At 39.4% G+C, this 19478-nt stretch overlaps 1 protein-coding gene across 1 annotated transcript in view; it reads right to left on the bottom strand.

Annotated features, from left to right (window-relative positions):
• The window catches only part of LOC109917057 (contactin-associated protein-like 5), a 651846-nt gene that overhangs the window by 390348 nt on the left and 242020 nt on the right, over positions 1–19478 (bottom strand). The window contains exon 9 of the mRNA XM_048599256.1: positions 2972–3115. Coding sequence (XP_048455213.1) covers positions 2972–3115 — 144 coding nt within the window. The remainder of the gene's footprint in view (positions 1–2971; positions 3116–19478) is intronic.

Genomic DNA, 19478 nt, shown 5'->3' with positions numbered 1-19478 from the left:
CGCATGGGAATTCTGAGTTGTGACAGAAATTAAAGATTTAATCAGAGTACACCAAATTCCCCAATTTATCTGTCTTTTTAGACTCAAGTTAACAGAAAGCATGGACTAGTTTTCCGTACTTAAGAATGACTATTACAAATAAATTGATTCTCGCTACAGATGAGCAGCTATGAAATGTTGCAATGTAACTGTGTATTTGTTTAAATTCTAACTCCGTCATAAATCTTTCGAAACAAACATATGAAGACAAACACATACAAAAGGTGTTTTTTTTGGTGGAGGAAAAAAACTGGGAAGGCAGTTCAATGGCCTCTGTCCGCAGGATTCATTGAGATCACCCTTTTACTCTCCAGAACTTGCTGCTCCTCAACTGTTCTTCTCCAGGAAGTTTCATTTGCTTGCAGGAGGCACCGAGTGACTGATTCAGAATGTATAAAGTCTCTGATCTGTTGGTTAAAAGCCTTAGCCTACCATAACTGGTAAAAGAGGTGTTCCTCCTGCCAGCTTGCAAGAGCAGAGGTTGAAATGAGAGGACCCAGTACAAAAAGTAGTGCAGTGCTTGTCTGAAGCAGCAGAAAAGCTCCATTGAGACTGCTTGGAATTGATGGACTGGATAATATCCAAAAATTCAGCGGATAACCTAGACAAATATGCAAGCGCTAAATGCGTAGAGGACTACATGCCGAAGACGTCAATCTGTATGCTCCCCAACTAGAAACCTTGAATGAACTGGGAAATCCACTGAAGACCAGGTGTGCAGCATTCAAGTCGGACGAGCCAGACCTTTACAGGAAATCTAGATATGATTTCTGCAAGACCATTAGAGATGTGAAGAGGCAGTACTGGACTAAATTTGAGGTCCAATCTAACCACAGGACACCTGGACACCAATACAGGAAGGAGATAGAATATTTTGTGTCGTGGTGTAATGATAACAATCCATCCCTCAATGTGAGCAAAACTAAAGAATTGATCACTGGCTTCAAAAAGAAAGGAGGAGAACATGTCCTTATCTGCAACAACGGAGCTGAGGCAGACAGCATTAAGAGCATCAAGTTTCTAGGAGTGATGATAACTAACAATCTGTCCTGGACCTCCCACTTAGATGTGATGGTCAAGAAAACACAACAATGTTTCTTCTTCCTCAGGAAGCTTAGAAAATTCGGCATATCCCCATAAGGACCCTCAACAACTTTTACAGATGCACCACAGAAAGCATTCTATCTGGATGCATAATGGCTTGGTATCGCAACTGCTCTGCTCAGGATTGTAAGAAACTACAGAAAGTTGTGTACACAACCCAGACCATCACAGAAGCCAACCTCCGATCCAAAGACTCCACCTAAACCTCCCATTGCTGCGGAAAGGCTGGCAACATTATCAAAGACCCCTCCCAACCCTGTAATATTCTCTTCTAACCTCTTCTATCAAGCAGAAGCTTGAACACACACACCAACAGGTTCAAGAATAGCTTCTCCCCTGATGTAATTAGACTTCTGAATGGACCTCTCTAACTTCAAATCTAATGTTGATCTTGTTTTTGCGCACCTCCTGTGAGGCTGTAACCTTGCCTGCCTTGCTTTGTCTGAACACCCTATGATCTTTATGTCTTTGTATGTTATGATCTGCCTGTACTGCTCGCACAACAGAACCTTTCACTGTACCCAGGTACATGTGACAACAATCAAATTAAACCAAGAAAATAAACTGGCCTTATAATGGTTTTAGCTTTTTTTCCCCGCAGAAAAACAGACAAATGCAGTCAAAATGCACTCCCTTCTGGAGTTTCGAATGTTTCTGGCTATCCACAAGCTAGCTGGGAAAAAATTACATAGTGTTTGGCAGGCAGAAGGCCTTTGTCTTCGACAGCTATCTACCATTTCACAGACCAATCAGCTACTTGTTGCTAGCCGGACCTGCCTTTGTACACACCCCAAATCTGTTTGCATTAATCTGCCCCACTGCTCATACAAGCCACGGTGTTAGCAACACTTCCAAGAAGTGCTGGTAGTCTACTTCTTAAAAGTGCAGCAACCACTTCTACAATCCTTGGTTTTTAAAATAGTCCTTTTCCCATTTCAGTCCACAATCAACAACACAGAAAAATTAAAAAATATATAGTCTTTACACTTCTTAAAATCTTATTGTGTATAAGGAAGCCACTCTGCCCATTATGTTTCTGCTGGTTCTTTGAAAGATTTATTCAATTTTGTTGAACACTCCAGCTTTATGTCCAAAACTTTCCAAATTAGTTTGCTTTGACTGCATTTTAAAAGTTGCTGTGAAAATATGATTAAATCATCCTTTCAGATCATAACAGCCTGCTGTATGAAATAGGAAATTTTTTTAAAATTCAATACAGGATGAGGGTGTCACTGGCTAGACAGCATTTATTGCCCATCCCTAATTGCCCAGAGGGCAGTTATGAGTCAACCACACTGGTGTGGGTCTGGAGTCACATGTAGCCAGACCAGGTAAGGATGGCAGTTTCCTTCCCTAAAGGACATTAGTGAACCAGATGGGTTTTTCCCGACAATCATCAGTGGATTCATGGTCATCGTTGGATTCTTAATTCCAGATATTTATTGAATTCAAATTTCACTATCTGCCTTGGCAAGATTCAAACCCAGGTCGCCAAAATGTTATGTGGGGGTCTCTAGATTAGCAGACCAGCAATAATACCACTAAGCCATCACCTCCACTAGCTTCTTGAATATTTAAATGGTGGAAGATAGGAATTGGATTAGTCCTGGGGTTTAAGAAAAGTCTTTTGATAAGTTTCCCTTAGATCATTAGATAAATGAGTTATGCTAGTCTGTATATGGCCTACGGAAAGAGTAGATTGTTTGCTGATGTGAATTTAATAGATGAACTCAGCTGGATGTTATTGATTCACAAGACAGAAAAAAAAAATTAAATAAAATGACCAATAAGCAGAATTGATATTTGCGGAGCAAGGGATCTATCTTACCTCCAAAATAATAACTGTTTCCTGAATTAATCTGTACAGTTGAATGAACAGTCGATGCAGCATCATTGTCCAGTGTGATGCTGACATGGTTCCTTCTTGCATTGAAATGAATGCAATGCCACTGCCCATCATTCAAGTGCTTACCTGCAAAATGTAAATCAGATCATCATAAAATCGAAGACACTACTGTGAGCAGCATGTTGGAATAACTATGATAAACGGTTACACTACATCTTGCACTGAAGTTATGCAGTTGTGTCATCACCATTTGTGATACATGAATTTGTGATCAGCATCTTTAGCATATTTTTGGCATAACAGATGATCAGTGATGTAGTTCTGAAAGGTTTAGAGTCATGAATTCACTCTGAGCTACTGCATGTAGATTCCATCTAATTCGCACATGTAAACTTAAATGATTTCATTTCAAAGATTTTTTGGCATCCACCACTCTGTGCTAATACAGAATTAGTAAAAATCATGAGTGGATAAACTAAAAATACCTGAGTGTTATTTTAGCAAAGGCAATAGCCTATCCAAAAAATATCAAAACTGCTACAATGGCTGTGCTCTTTCCATTTCTGTAAAGCAAAAAGAACTTAGTGTATAAATTTAAAATAGAAACTGAATTATGTTTATGTTCAATCATACTCCATACCACAACACCTGCCCTCCCAATTTCCTACCCCACTCTGACTCCATCCACCATCCAGGTGATCTTTGCAGAGCAAGATCAGTTCAAGTAATGTATTGAGTTTTAGCATGTGAATGGGTTAACATAAAGTGCTTATTTGTACAGTGCCAAGAATTTGGCCACTAAAATAACAATAGGTGCTTTAGACTTAAATACGTAAATCAGGTTGCCAGACATAAATAGAACAGATACACATAGGAAGTACATAGGGAATGAGGCAGTAGTAGTATATTTGGTCCCTTGAATGTGCTCTACCATTCAACAATATTATGACCAACGTTTTACGTTAACTCCACGTTCCTGTCATAACCTTATATGCCTTGATTAGATTTTGGGTTATTGCTTACATAGGGATGGTTACTGGTGCAATTACAGCGTCGGTGGGGAGGGGTAGGCAGTATGAGCAAAACATCCGCGCAATACAAGAGCCCACATATCAGAGCAACAGACTGTCATCCAAGAGGGGGAGTCACGGAGCAAGGACAGGTCGCGAGTATAAACTTACTCAAAGTCTCTACCAAAATGTCATAGCCAGACATTTACTATCATTTAATTTCCTTTTTTTGCAGGACATACTTATGGCCCAGAATATGACCATTGTCTGCTTGTGTGCATAGAAATCTTTAAGTCTATTCAAAGTATATTCAGTAGAATCATTAGGTAAGAACACAGCAAAATAAATATTCAGAGATAGTGAGAACTGCCGATGCTGAAGAATCTGAGATAACAAGGTGCAGAGCTGGATGAACACAGCAGGCCAAGCAGCACGAGAGGAGCAGGAAAGCCGACGCCTTGGGTCTGGACCCTTCTTCAGAAATGGGGGAGGGGAAGGGAATTCTGAAATAAATAGAGAGAGAGGGGGAGGTGGATGGAAGATGGATAAAAAGCTTTCCTGCTCCTCTGATGCTGCTTGGCCTGCTGTGTTCATCCAGCTCTACACCTTATTATATCAAAAGAAATATTCAACTGGCTCTGCCACTTTAAGTGGAACATAACTGCCCTGAACCTCAAATTCATTGAGCCATTGCTCTATTTCATATTCCATGACCTAATTGGGCTCAGTCTTAAAAATTTCAATTCACTCATCATCTATAACATTTAGAGGGTAGAATATCCAGAACCAGTTTCTATCCTCTGTGAGGAAGTGTTTCTTAACTTCACTCCTGAATGATCCAACCCTAAGTTTAAGACGCCTTCCCACGTTGTTTCTGGTATTGCTTCCTTTATTCTTTCATAGGATGTGGGTGGCACTGGCAAGGCTAGCATTTGTTGCCCATCCATAATTACGCATGAAGTGAGTTGCTTGCTAGGCCATATCAGAGGCTAGTTAAGAGTCAACCACATTGCTGTGGCCTGGAATCACATCTAGGTCAGACCTATCAAAGATGGTAGATTTCCTTAAAGATATGTGCAAATCAGATGGGTTTTTAACAACAGTCATTCATAGTTTCATAGGCCTGGTGTGAATTGAACATGTGTTTATAAAATTATGAGCCTCGACCTCCAGATTGCTTGTCCAATGACATTGTTGCTATGCCACCACCTCCTTGGAAGGGCCGACAGGAAAAAAATTCATACCCACTTCAACTGGAATTTACCACTGAAGAACTGAAGGAGTATAAACCCTACGTGTTCCCTTGACTTTCAGATTTTCAAAAGGGAAGAAGATCAGAGCGCCTTCTCACTGGCCTGTAACTAGGACTTCAGCTTACAGCTTAACTCTTTCAACTCCCTGACTGTCCCTAAATTGTCACTCTGCTTACTCAACATCTGTTGCAGGATAGACTTCCTCCAAGTGAATATATAGAAAACTGGAGCTAGTGGCTTTGACGCTGTCACAATTTCTGTTTCCTATTCATCAATTTGATCCCTCGCTCTGGCAACTGTCTGGCACTAAACAAGATCGTTTGCAATCTTGGTGTCTTTGACTCTGCAATGAATAAATCACATCACCTGTCAATTTCTCATAAGACTGCCAGTTTCCATCTGTAGACCTTCACCCATCTCTGTCCGCCTTCAGCTCAAGTAAGGCTGAAAGTTTCATCCACTTGTTAAATGTAGTCGTGATTATTCTAACAAATCTTTGTCTGATCTATCACAACCACCCCTCTGTGGACTGGGGGTTCTTTAAAACTCTGTTTTCTTCCTCATAACGAGTCCCATTTATTCAGTTGAGCACTGTCTAGATCTTAAAGCATTCACCCTGGTTCTTAAATTCCTCTGTGGCTCCACTCCCTATTTCTATAATGTTCTTCCAGTCTACAATCCACTGGAATATCTACCCTCTTCCAATTCTGACCCTTCAAACATTTTTAATATTAAATGTTCCACCTTTGGTGACTGTGCCTTCAGTTCTGAAAGTCCCAAGCTCTGAAATTCCAAAGCTAAATTTCTACGTCTCTTTTATTGTCCTTTATTCAAAACTCAAAGCTCAACTTTTTAATCACTTTTCCCAAATTTCATCTTAAGAATCTTGGCATTAAATTGTTTGATAATGTACCTCTGTAGTACTTTGGGATGTTCAGGGCACTGTATTAAAAGTCAGTTGTTAGTGCTGTTCTTTTTGTCACAGGGATATTTGCTGTTGATCAATGGTTTTGAATTTAAATACAATCTCAAAAGATTGACATAATATTGGAAGGTTTATATGCTGCAATATGACAGGGATTGGAAATACTGAGTTGACATTTATACTTTTTATTGCACTTTCGAAAGTTCTGACTTACAATATAAACGATTAAACATAATTTGTGAATATTTTTGTTTGAGTCATCGATCAAATTTTGTATATTTGACTTTACAGCCACTCTCTTGCATCTGAATATGTAATGGGCACTTCAAACTATTGGTCTAAAATAAAAATCAAATGCACAAGACAGGGACGAAAATTTCTGGCATGATGACACATATTCTGTCTCCTGTTGACTGGCAATCAAAGTTAACCCTTTTAGAGCATCTTGTCACTGAGATTTTTTCATGTCACTGACAAATGTGCAGTTCAAAGGAATAGGGTGAATACATTACATACTTGACCCTAGTGTTCGCAGGAAGCTCAAAACCATCCCATGACGAGTGTATGCTCCATGTTTCACGTTCAGCAATTGAAATTGTGCAAAACAAGTGACAATGTTACATCTGACAACACTGTCTGGGAGAATGTTCTTGAGAAAGTGAGGTGGAGGCAAATTTGCCCATGGCTTTCGAGAAAGAATTGAATCAATACCTGAAGATGCAAACATTTGCAGAAGATAGAGGAATGGCGTGAGGTAAATTGCTCTTAAAGAGAGTCAGCACACATGAAGGGTTGAATGGACTCCTTCTGTGCTGTATCAATTTTCTTCTATTCAACGCCAGCAGCTAATCTTGATGTTCTCCAGATGGTATTTTTTTTTGTTGATTTTTCCAGGTTGATGCAAGATGACTAGATGCATCAACAACAGCTTTTCACCTTCTTTTGTATTTGAGCCTGAGAGAGGAAAACAAGATAGAGAGGCAGAGAGGTACAGGGATGGAATTCCAAAGCGTGGGACCAAAGGAGCAGCGGGCAAGGCCACCAGTGAAGTCTTGATGCTTAAGAGGTTAGTAGAGGAGGATCACAGAGAGATGTCGCAGAGAGTTGTAGGGCTTGAAGAGGATATTCTTTCATGGGATGTGAGCATCGCTGTACAGGCCAGCACATACTTCTCTAATTGTTCCAGAGAAGGTAATTATGAGTGACCTTCTTGAACTGCTGCAGTAGGTGCAGTGTAATATACCCACAGTGCTGTTAGTGAGCATTATAGGGAGTAACAAGACCATGGAGGGATTTGAAAGCAAAGATAAGAATTTTAAAATCAAGACATTGCTTCACCAGGAGCCAATAATCTGTGTGCATCGAGATGAATTGGTATTTAAGTCATGAGCAGCAGAGTTTTGTATAACCACAGTTATGGAGTTTAGAATGTGGGAGACCAAATAGTGATCCCACCATGAATGTTAAACTAATTATATGACAGAAAAACACTGTGAGGATGATAACATTGATTCACTGACTGCCTTAGCCCTCATTAACATGTTCCGCAATTTGCACCATATGTACACAGTGACAGTAAATTCATATTTGGGTGGAAGATGTGTAAATATCTTGTATTATATTTGCAGCTCAGGTAAACTGCACACATTATTTTCCATTCTGTAGAATAGAGACGTAGAAGAATTTCTCCTGCATGTGTGAATGCTATTTTCAATATCATAATTTCATACAGGAGTTATTATTATAGAGTCATAGAGTCATACAGCATGGAAACAGACCCTTCGATCTAACTAGTTCACGTGACCGTGTTCCTGAACCAAACTAGTCCCACCTGCCTGCATTTGGCCTATAATCCTCCAAACCTTTTCTATTCATGTACTTATCCAAATATCTTTTAACTTGTCCAAACGTCTATTTTATTAGTAATCTCACAGATAGAAATGTCCTGAGCAACAATATGGATGCATTGAACAACATAGGTTATCAATGTCAGTAAGGAGTGCTGGAGCTCTCAAGTGTCTCTGTGCCATACAATGTTTCAGAGGCCAAAAGACAAGTGCTGAAAGGTTTACAAATGTATCTCTATTTTCTCGATCAGCAAGTCAGAATGCATTGCTGATTGCTGCTTCCCATTGGTAATGCAACTTTATCAAAATATTTCAATACATCAAAAAACTCATTAAAAGTACCAAGATAGAGTAGGTCAGTAGACAAAAATACAAAAGTGAAGCAAATGGAAAACACTCTTGAGAATCATGCGCAATGTAAAACAGGTTACAGATTCACTAAGAGACCAGTACGCCCTCCTGTCCTGGTAATTTCACTCCATCAAGCCTGCTCACTGTAAACATCCACTAGTGAGACAGTGAACAGAGTTTCAACCGTGTTTCTACCCCCTGTTTACAAGATAATTTTTGATGACAAAGTTTTGATAATCCAGCCCAGCCTATTTTATCCAAATGACATATGAACATACATATTATGAGCAGGAATAGGCTATTCAACTCCTTCAGCTTGCTCTTCCATTTGAAGACATTGCCTATACCAGTGACTACAACTCAAATGTAAGGTAAAGTATATTACGAAAGGTGCTCTACATGTGTAAGTTTTGTCTTTCTTTCCATATACTTCTTTTGTTCATTCATGGATGTGGGCATTGCAGACTAGTTCAACATTTATTGCCCTTACATAATTTCCCAGAAATCAGCTATGAGTCTGAAATCAATGCAAGCCAGAGCAGGTGAGGATGGCAGATTTCCTTCCTTAAAGGGCATGGGTAAAACACTTGGGTCTTAATGGTGAAATTGAAGGTCCAATGCTGATTCTGTAAGGATAATTCATCACAAAACTATTGACTCAGTTTAGGAAAATAGTTAAAAAACATTAATGATATTTACAAAATAAAAATCAATTATGTTGCTGATATGACATGGCCACTCTGACTTCTCTGGCACCATCTATGTCAGTAACATTTTCCCCAGGATTTTCAGCTGAATAAAATCTATGATAATCTGTGATCCTATTCTATGATTCTATATGTCAGCCTGACATATTATATGCTGATACAAATTCTGTGTTGTATGAATAATCACGCTTCAGGCTGATGAGAACTCTATCTGTTTAACTCTTGCAAGTTGCTGGGACAGAATGTATTGGAGTATATTGGATTTTGAAGTGGGAAAATCTGCAGTTGCTGAACTTTGGCAGGAGAAATAAAAAAGCAGAGTCTTACTTAAATGGTGATCAACTGCAGAATTCCGACGTGCAGAGAGACTTAGATGTTCGGATGCACGAGAAACAAAAAGTCAGAATGCGGGGATAGCACATAATCATGGAGGCTAAAGAAAAAGGTTAAATATCCCTTACTAAAAGAGGAATTGAACATAAAAGTATGGATTTTGTGCTACAGCTATACAGGGCATTGGTAAGATCACATCTTGAATACGGTGTGAAGTCTGGTTTCCTTATTTAAGGAAGGAAATGAATTGTAAGTGAAATAACTCCACGAAGGTCAGTAACCCATCAGTGAGTTACCCTTTACTTACATGTGCATAGTACATGACAGACACACAGCTAGCTCAGAGCCAGCCCCTGAAATGAACAGAATCCTGTTTTCTGAAGAAGGGTCTAGGCCCGAAATGTCAGCTTTCCTGCTCCTCTGATGCTGCTTGGCCTGCTGTGTTCATCCAGCTCTACACCTTGTTATCTCAGATTTTCCAGCATCTGCAGTTCCTACTATTTCAGAATCCCTGATACTCCTGTTTACATCTGTAAGCCAGGACTCCCTGATTGCACCAGGTTAATAGCCCCAGTCAGAGAACTCATATTCTTTGAGATCAAACAAAATGACCTTGTTCCAATCAGTAATCAGTTCTAAGGAGGTTTACTAAGTTGATAACTGTCTTACGAGGATAGTGAGACAGGGCTAGGGTTGTTTCCAGTAGAGTTTAGAAGAGTGGATGGTGACTTAAGTGAAGTATACAAGATCCTGAATGACCTTGTCAAAGTCAACATATTTAGTCCAGAACTAGGGTACATTGTTTTCAAATTAGGGGTCACCCTTTAGAACAGCGATGAGGAGATTTTTTTTTGTTTCTCAGATATTTGAGCGACTTTGGAGATTGTTGCTTCAGAAGGTGTGGAGGCCAGGTGACTGAATATTTGTAAGGCCAAGGTTGACAGATTCTTGTTAGGCAAAGGAACCAAGCTTTATGTAGATGGGAATGTACAATTTGAAACACACACAAATCAGCCATGACCCGATTTTGTACATTCATATCTCCATAAGAGATCCATGGTTCAGACTGTACCGGTTCAGTTTCTATTGGTTCAGCTAAACATTTCATGTCTTTCAAGACGCAGCTTTCAAGTATTCACTACCGAAATACTCATAAATAACTTTAGTTCCTAGCTCTAATATTTAACAAAATATATGCAGCAAAATATAACATCTACCAGCTGTGAGTAAATAAGAAAATAAGAAATATAGATTGAATTGATGATATGAATTCTCCAGAGAATATTGAGACGCAGTACTATCTTAACTCAAGGATTGGATTATTTCCTTCCTCTAGAGTTGTCAATCAAATTGGGTTGTTACACCGTGAATTTACAGCCTTTCTCTACACGTTTTATATGATGTTGCATTATTGCATTATATTTACACTAATTATATCTGCAAATAGCTTCTTTTTAAATCTAATTGCTGTTTGAGGTTTGAGAGAAACAGCCAAATTAAATGTAAATTCCAACAGCAAAAACAAAAGGAGATGATAGAAATATCATGAGAGGAAACATTTCTGAAGCACTTTTCAATCATGGGATTGGATTCCTACAAAGGATTTTTATGTTAAAACCCTTTCTGCTGTGTCTCTGGTATTTCACTGGATTTTTAATTTCAGTGTTACAATGATGACCAGGAGAATTTACATGTTAAATATATTTTAGACCCACAGAATGACTGCCTTCTGCTAGATTTTAAATGGACGATGCAGAATGGATGAACCTAAGATGGAATAGAGATTTGTAAGATGCTTCTTTAATCAATCTCCGAGTGAGAAACTGGGATTTGATCCATTTGCGGACTTTGCAAGAGGAATAAAACAGGTGATGGTGAGCCAGCACTATATTTTGTACCACTCTAGGTTTTAAATTTCTTACACTTATGTTGATGAAGCCTAAGATTCTCAGATCTCTGCGACATCAACACAGCATGTCATCAGAACTGTGAAATTTTAGACTATGATCAATATGCTGGCTTAAATTAAGAAGAAAATTTTGACAATTGTAACAGTATTTAATTTTGTGGCACTAAAACCTTAAATACACCCATCACAGCATTCTATTGGCACTATAATGATTTCAGGGATGTTATTTACGATTTCTCAACCAAATTTTTAACCAAGAGCACTTAATGTTGTGACAGTTGCCAATATGAACATCTGTTTTGTACCACATTTGCACTCGCTACATATACACATACACAATGCACATTCAAACATAGAAACTAGGACTATGAGCTGGACATTCAGCCCGTTGAGACTACTCATCTATTGAACTAGAACTGCTGCTTTGCACTACATTGACACTCACTACATACAGATATACATATTGCTGGACATTTGACAGCACCGAGCAAGGAACAGGCATTACAGGACTCCAAGCTGATTCCTTCCCCATATTTTCTGGCTGGGGACAGTTGAATATTATGACTATCATTAGGGTGAATGACATTTTCTGCATAAATCAACAAATAACAAGATTTTTAAAAATCCAAAATCTTAATTTCCTGTTTTGTGGGAGTCACAACCTTTGTGCATCTTTAAGTTTGTAGTGTGGTTTAAATGGCCTTAAACAAAATCAGAGCTGTCAGCTCGTGTGTCACTGCTTTAAGAACAGTGTGTGCTAATAAGCCGAGATAAGGATAACACCAAATGATAAGCAGCTATGTGGAGTTCAAGCAGTAGCAGAAGGTGGAGGGAGGTTGTGGTGTCGGGCCAATTTCTCTGGGCAAGTAATCCTGCACCCAGGTTAATATTGGTTCAAATCTCACCACTACAGATGGTGAAACTTTAACTAAAAAAAAATTAAATTCAGTAAATTTTGGAAATTTGAAGCTCACCTAATGGTGACCATATGACAGCTGTCAATTGTTGTAAAAAGCCAACTGTTCATTCGTCCTCTAGTCCTTACCTGATCTGGCCTATATGTGACTCCAAATCCACAGCATGGTGGTTGACTCTTAACTGCCCTCAGGTCGATTAGAAATGGCAATAAATTCTGCCTGGCCAGTGATGCCTGCATCCCACAAAGCAATTTTTTTTTAAAAATTAAGGATTTGTACCTAAGTTGTTTTCTCACTGTAACTTATCAGTTTGATTGTTAATTGAACCTGTTTGAGATTCTCAAGCAAATTGAAACTACTATTTGTTAATCGGGTATAAGAGTGGTGTCTCTGTTTTAAGGAAAACAGAGAAAATAGGTTATAAAATTAGCCTCACAGTTCAAATTTTCTTTATAAAAGTCAGCTTTTCAGTTCCAAAGTACTAGCTAATCAATCTTGATCACATCAACAACTCCTGACACAAAGCCTGGTCAGTTCCTCCCTGGACCCAGTTCCCAGTGTTTGGCACCATCTGTACCCTCCTCTCCTAGGTATTAATTGAGGAACGTTGAGCAGCCGATTTGAAATATCTGTTGTATATGGGTGCTTTATTTCTCAGTTTGAGGGTGCAATAAATAGAAAAAAAATCAACTTTCAAAGGAAAGTATTCAATGAAATGTTATATTATTTTCACAAAAATACAAATCACAAAGTTGTTTTCCTTTATTCGTTTATGGGATGTGGGCAAGCAGAGGGAAAATTCAATAAAAGTAAGAAATACTTGGAAGTGAACATACTGGTCATACTGGAGTTCTGAGGAAGGGTCACTCGACCCAAAACGTTAAGTCTGATTTCTCTCCACAGATGCTGCCAGACCTCCTGAGTTTTTCCAGCAATTTTTGTTTTTTGTTTCTCATCATACTGCACCTCAGTTTTGAAGTCTAGATGATGAATTGGAGCACTGTCTGTCATTTGCCCATTTTACTGGTATTTTCTTCAGAGCACCACTAGCTAGACCAGCATTTGTTGGTCATTCCTAACTGTCCTTGAACTGAGCAAGTCGCTAGTTTATTTCAAAGGGTAGTTAAGAGTCAACCATATTGCAGAGAGTCTAGAGTTACATGGAGGTAAAGATGAAACATTTCCTCCTGGGTAGAACATTATTAATGTAACCATTGTCAATTTAGGTGATTACATGGTCACTACTTTTACTCCAGATATTTTTTAATAGCAATCAAATATCACCCTTTGCCATGGTGGGATTTGAACCCACATCCGCAGAACTTTAGCTTTAGAATCGGGACAGCCATAGAAAGTTGCTGTTGCATGATCCTAATGAAGTTGATTGCATAATTAATGAGGCAAGCAAGATAACGTGAATAAAGTTGTGAGTAATAACAGAACACTGTCTATGAAATTCCCTTAAAATAACACTTCAGCCTAAAAATGGGCAAGCCTTACACTTTGTGTTTGCCTCCTATATTAGGACTTGAACCAACAACCTTGTGGTATCAGAAGTAAGAACATTACTAACTGACCAACAATAGCTTCTAGAGCTGCTTTTCAATGCCCAGCACATAAAATAATTCAATGTAATATTCAAAAACTCCAGAATATCAGCTGTGATGAGTTTCCAGCAATCTGCACAACAGATTGCATTTTGGTGACCGATTTCTTGGTAATTGTTTTTAATGACTGAGTTGATTTTACTCAGCAGCTAGGGACTTTTGGTGAATTTCAGTGAGGTATGTGTAAAGCTGGCTGTGTTAATAACAAAGTGACAGGTAAGGTAACGACAAGCTAAGTCATCCATCTGGGAATGTTTTGACTGGAAACTAATGTTCACCATCGACCCACCTCAGTATTTCCAGTCACTGCGCTGCCTCTTGGCTTTGACACCCTTCAAGATAATTTTACACGATTGAAAATGAGAAATTAAAATTGAGGCATATGTTTCCCATGATGGCCTGTATATTATGATTACAAATCACAAGCACTTTACAGTCAAATCTCAAAAAAGAATTATGAGGAACATACATTTTGAACCTATGCTACTAATGAGTGTGGACTTGTAAGATTGTACTAACAACAACCTCTGTCCAATACTTCAAGTATTTCAATTGTGCAAAACGTGACTAGCTAAAGACTCTATGAGCACAGGGGTCGGTCATTATTGGTGATGGTCATAGCCTGACATTTGAGTAACATTTGTGCCACATAAATGCCAGGCTACGACCATCACCAATAAGAAACAATCCAACCACTGCCCCTTATTACCATCACTGAATCCCCCACTATCAACAACTAGAAACTCAACTGGACTCACCACATAAATACAATGGCTACAAGAGCAGGTCAGAGGCTAGAAATACTGCAGTGAGTAACTCACTTACTGACTCCGCAAAGCCTGTCCACCATCTACAAGGCACAAGTTAGGACAATGATAGATGAGTGCAGCCCCAACAACATTCAAGAATCTTGACACCATCCAGGACAAAGCAGCCAACTTGATTTGCACCATATCCACAAACATCCATTCCCCCAACACCGGCCCTCAGTAGCAGCAGTGTGTTCTATCTAAAAGATGCACTGCAGAAATCCACCAAAGATCCTCAGACAGCACCTTCTAAGCCCATGACCCCTTCCATCTAGAAGGACAAGGGCAGCAGATACATGGAAACACCACCACCTTAAAGTTTCCCTCCAAGCTACTCACCATCCTAACTTAGAAATACATCACTGTTCCTTCGCTGTCACTGGGTCAAAATCCTGGTCAACACACGGCATGTGAACTGCAACGGTTCAAGAAAGCAGCTCACCACCACCTTCTCAAGGGCAACTAGAGACAGGCAATAAATTCTGACCAGCCAGCAACACCCACATCCCACGAATGAATGAAATAAAGAACACAGGGTATGAATGCAGGAGTGGACTATCAAACCTTCTTCACCATTCAACATAATCATGACTGGTTTTCGGCTTCAACGCCAAATTTCCACCCACTTCCCATATCTCTGATTGCCTGAGAGACCAACTTGTATACCTTACCACAGTCTTAAATATATTCAACAATCGAGCATTTATGCCCTCTTTGTATACAGAGTTCTAAAAATTCATAATCTCTTCAAATAAAGAAATTGCTCTTCATCCCAGTCCTAACTGATCAGCCCTTTCTTCTGAGACTGTGCTCTCATCTTTTGATTCCCCAGACAGAGGAAGCAACTTTCAATGTCAACCTCTGCAGAATCTTAAATGTTTCAGTGAGATCACCTCTCATTCTTCGAAGCACCAAAAAGAATGGGGTCAATTTACTCAGCATCAATAACTCTATCACTCCAGGGACCATCCCCTCCTTTAAAACAAAACTCTGGGGAGGATTTTCACATAGCCCGGTGTGCAAGCAAGCCCAGTATGTCAATGATTCATAGATATTGGCCGTTAGCCCTCACACCATTTCCCCAGGGCAAAGAGATCAATCCTGGGTCTCGCAGTTTGGTCTTGCAGATAAATCAGTATGCTTTGCACCCATTATGTGTTGAATATGGACAAGGCCCAAACCAAATTCTTCTCATATATGAACATTTTAAACGGTCATTCGAAAAGCTGATTTGTTTCTGTATCAAGAGACAAAGTTTGTACACAACAGTTAGTTTCCAGGTTGGATTAACTAGATAGCAGTCAAGATGGTTTGCCCCCGTCACCATCACTGCAATACTGGAGACAATTATAACAGCTGCCTGAAGTGAAATCTGCTCATACAACGCTGAGCAGGTGTTGAACCTGGAATCCACCTGCTCTGTGTGTGCATGTGTTTGCATCGTATCAAGCTCATTAAATGCAATTTAATTGTCAGATATGAAACAGTTGGAACATTCAAATTGCTCTTTACTTGAAGAAGATGGAAAATTGACCTTAACATGAATTACCAACGGACCACTCGGTACTTTTGTATCTTATAATTAATACTGCCATCTGGGCTCTTGTTCACCAGTTCAGCCAAGATTTTGACAGTCACCAACAGCTGGTTGAAGCAGCATTATGCTAGAAATATTATCAAGATTAGATATGTGCAGTAATCTATTTCCAGTTTGAAAATCAAGAATATTTGCATTTTTATGGATATACATTATCTTCAGGTGCTCCTAAACATTTTATAGCCAAATAAGAGAATTTACAATGCAGTCACTACTGTAATATCAGCAATGTAGCAGGCACAGCAAGCTCCCACATTGAAAGCAAAACCCAACAGAATGACTGATGTAATGATGTTGATTAAGGACCAGTCCTTGCTCTCCTGCAAAATGCTGCCTTGGAATTGGTTGGACTGGATTCTCATCTTTGAGGCTGGAAGTAGGTTTTGGATAAATTCCCCAATCTCCCTGCCTCAGGAAAATGTTCCTCTGGGCATGGTCTCCACTGCAAGGAGGACATTGTGTGCAGCAGTCGGGCCAGCCAAGCCAGGAAAAAGTTCATTAGCAGTAAAAAAGCTCATATTATCATTTAAAATGTACCTGTATGAAATGAATTTGGTGTGGGTCTTGTCCAAGGGCTGTTTAAAGGGTCCGCCTTAGTGTTTGGGACTTTGTCCTAGTTATAATAAAATCAGACAGGCCCTCTTGCCCTCACCTCTCATAAAACTTCACTGCACCCAGTCCCCTCCCCACACACTGCCTAAGCTATGTCACCTCATGCCCCTCCACATACAAGCTCCCCTGACCACTATTGGCCCCTCCCAAATGTATATTGAGACATATTCAAGAGCACAGACATCCATTAGAGTGTTGAAACAGCTGAGTCCAAAGGCAAGCATTGCCTGATTGACATATCCAGATCACAGATCTATTGCACTTAATTCTTTGTATAAGATAAAGAAATTTCAAATGTTTGCAGTTTTAGTGATTTATGCCTTATCTTAAGTGGCATGGATGATTAACACTTTTATTGGCTTGCATTGAAAAGAGTCTTTTTCTTAGAAGAAATTGGTAGGTTATGAATGAATGAATAATTTTTTTTAAGGACTTACCTAAAAAATGTTGTTGTTGTCACAGTAGGGTACATTCATTCTATTCATAGGATAATCACATTTATCATAGCTAGGGATGGAGGCTTTCAGGGATCATAGATATGGGTGGGGCCATAGCTAAGCATGAAAAACATGACAGCCCATGCAGCATTGGTGGGCAGACACAGTTTCACAGTGGGGTAACGAGATTCTTCAAACCTACCTTTTAAAACATTCCCTTAGCCAGACTATGATTCATGACGAACATGGACAACAAATCTTTGAAAAGCCAAGATGGTGCCACGAAAATTGTGGAGGACCAGGCTATGCCTATCTCCTCAATGGACCCAGCCAACCAGCCAACTATGCTGAATAGGGGCTTGCTGCCTGAACTTGCAAGCCCACAAACCCTTAAAAGGCACTGCTAAAAATCGTAAACTCTGGGAATTAGATCAGAACTCCTGGTGTCAGGCCCCTGTTGCTATTTTCACACTTCCACAGACTCTCCGTAGAGGCCAGCCCTTACTGCACAAGCAGCAGGTTCAACATCTCAGTTAAAGATAGCACTTCACCATTCCCTATGTATTGCTCAGGAATATTAGTCCTGATTTTGAAGTAATTTATAATGAAAACACAAAATCTGAACAGCAATTGCAATAACTGGATAGTGAAAGAAAATCACTGTACATCTAATCCAGTGCCTCCTGATATCCACACACACACACACACACACACACACACACACAAACACGCACGCTGTGGCCAATTGTGCAGCATCCTTTTGCTAAACTTGATAACTCCAAGATCAAACTTAGTACATCTTGAATTTGCATGAGTCAGCTGCTCACTGGACAAATTTGCTGAGGCATCAGGGGAGTTTTTTTGAGTTATGTTTCATGAATAAAGTGCAATAACAATAATAATCTCATGAGCTTTCAGTTGGTTCGTCTCTGTTGCAGAACAATGATAAACTATCAATCGTTATAACCATGTAATGCAATTCTCCAATATCTTCGTATTTATCTGTCCAAACAGAGAATGAAAAATCAAATTCATGTTGCAAACTGACAATAAAACCAAAAAATGTTTCTTTTAAGGTTAGATGTCAAAAAACTTTACAAATTGCATTTTGAGTTATGAGTCAAATACACAAACATCTATCAACATCTATATTACACTTATTCCAAAGTGGAATCAAATTATTTTGTGATAGATCCCACTGTTAACATGTCTATCCCTCCAATGTTTGCTCAAGGCAAATGGGAAAACTGTATCCGCAACAAGCTGGTAGCTCTTTCTACAAATTTAGAAATGATTTATTTCAACCTCATGTTGGATCATTCTAATAAAGCTGGAATATTTCTCCAATGAAAGTACTCGAGTAATTACACAGGAATGTGATCAGATTTAAGTACTTGGCTTTAAAGCGGAAGCAGTAACTGATGTAAAATATATTGTAAAATAGTCACTTTTACACACTTGCTCATTACTATTGTGGGAATTCGCTGCGCCTAAAGTGTCCTACCGGGTTTGGCCCCAGCTAGAGTATTGTGTCAATTTCTGGTCACCACGTTTTAGGATGGATGTGAGTGTCCTTGAATGAGATCAAGGGAGATTTACCAGGATGATTCCAGGGTTCAGGAAGTTTAGCTACGATGTTAGGTTAGAGAACCTGTTCTACTCAAAGTGACAGAGATTGAGGGGAGATTTGATAGACTCCTACTTATTATGGCAGGTTTAGTTAAAGCACAACGGAAAAGTTGTTATCACTAGCCGACCATACAAGAACTAAGAAATATAGTAATAGGATGAGAAATGCAGGGAGAATAGCAGAGAGACCTTTACTGAGCGTCAGATTGCATTGGCCTGAGACTGATGTGGAGATGCAGGTGTTGGACTGGGATGGACAAAGTCAGAGGTTATACATCACCAGGTTATAGTTCAACAGGTTTATTTAAAATCACAAGCTTTTGGAGCAGTGCTCCTTTGTTGGGAAGTGACCTGAGATTGGCCTTTGGTAGATACTGGTGAGTAGACATAGATGGTGTCAGGGCAAAGAGTGATAAGGTGGGCTCTTGATTGGTAAGAGGATCAAGGGTTATGGAAAAAAGGCAGGAGAATAGGGTTGAGAATAGGTGCAGCAAACTCAACAGACTGAATGGCCTAATTCTGCTCCTATATCTTATAGTCTGATGG

The sequence above is a fragment of the Rhincodon typus genome, chromosome 7, assembly GCF_021869965.1.
Source record: "Rhincodon typus isolate 14 chromosome 7, sRhiTyp1.1, whole genome shotgun sequence".
In the NCBI taxonomy this organism is placed as follows: domain Eukaryota; kingdom Metazoa; phylum Chordata; class Chondrichthyes; order Orectolobiformes; family Rhincodontidae; genus Rhincodon; species Rhincodon typus.
This window is presented reverse-complemented; position numbering and strand designations above follow the sequence as displayed.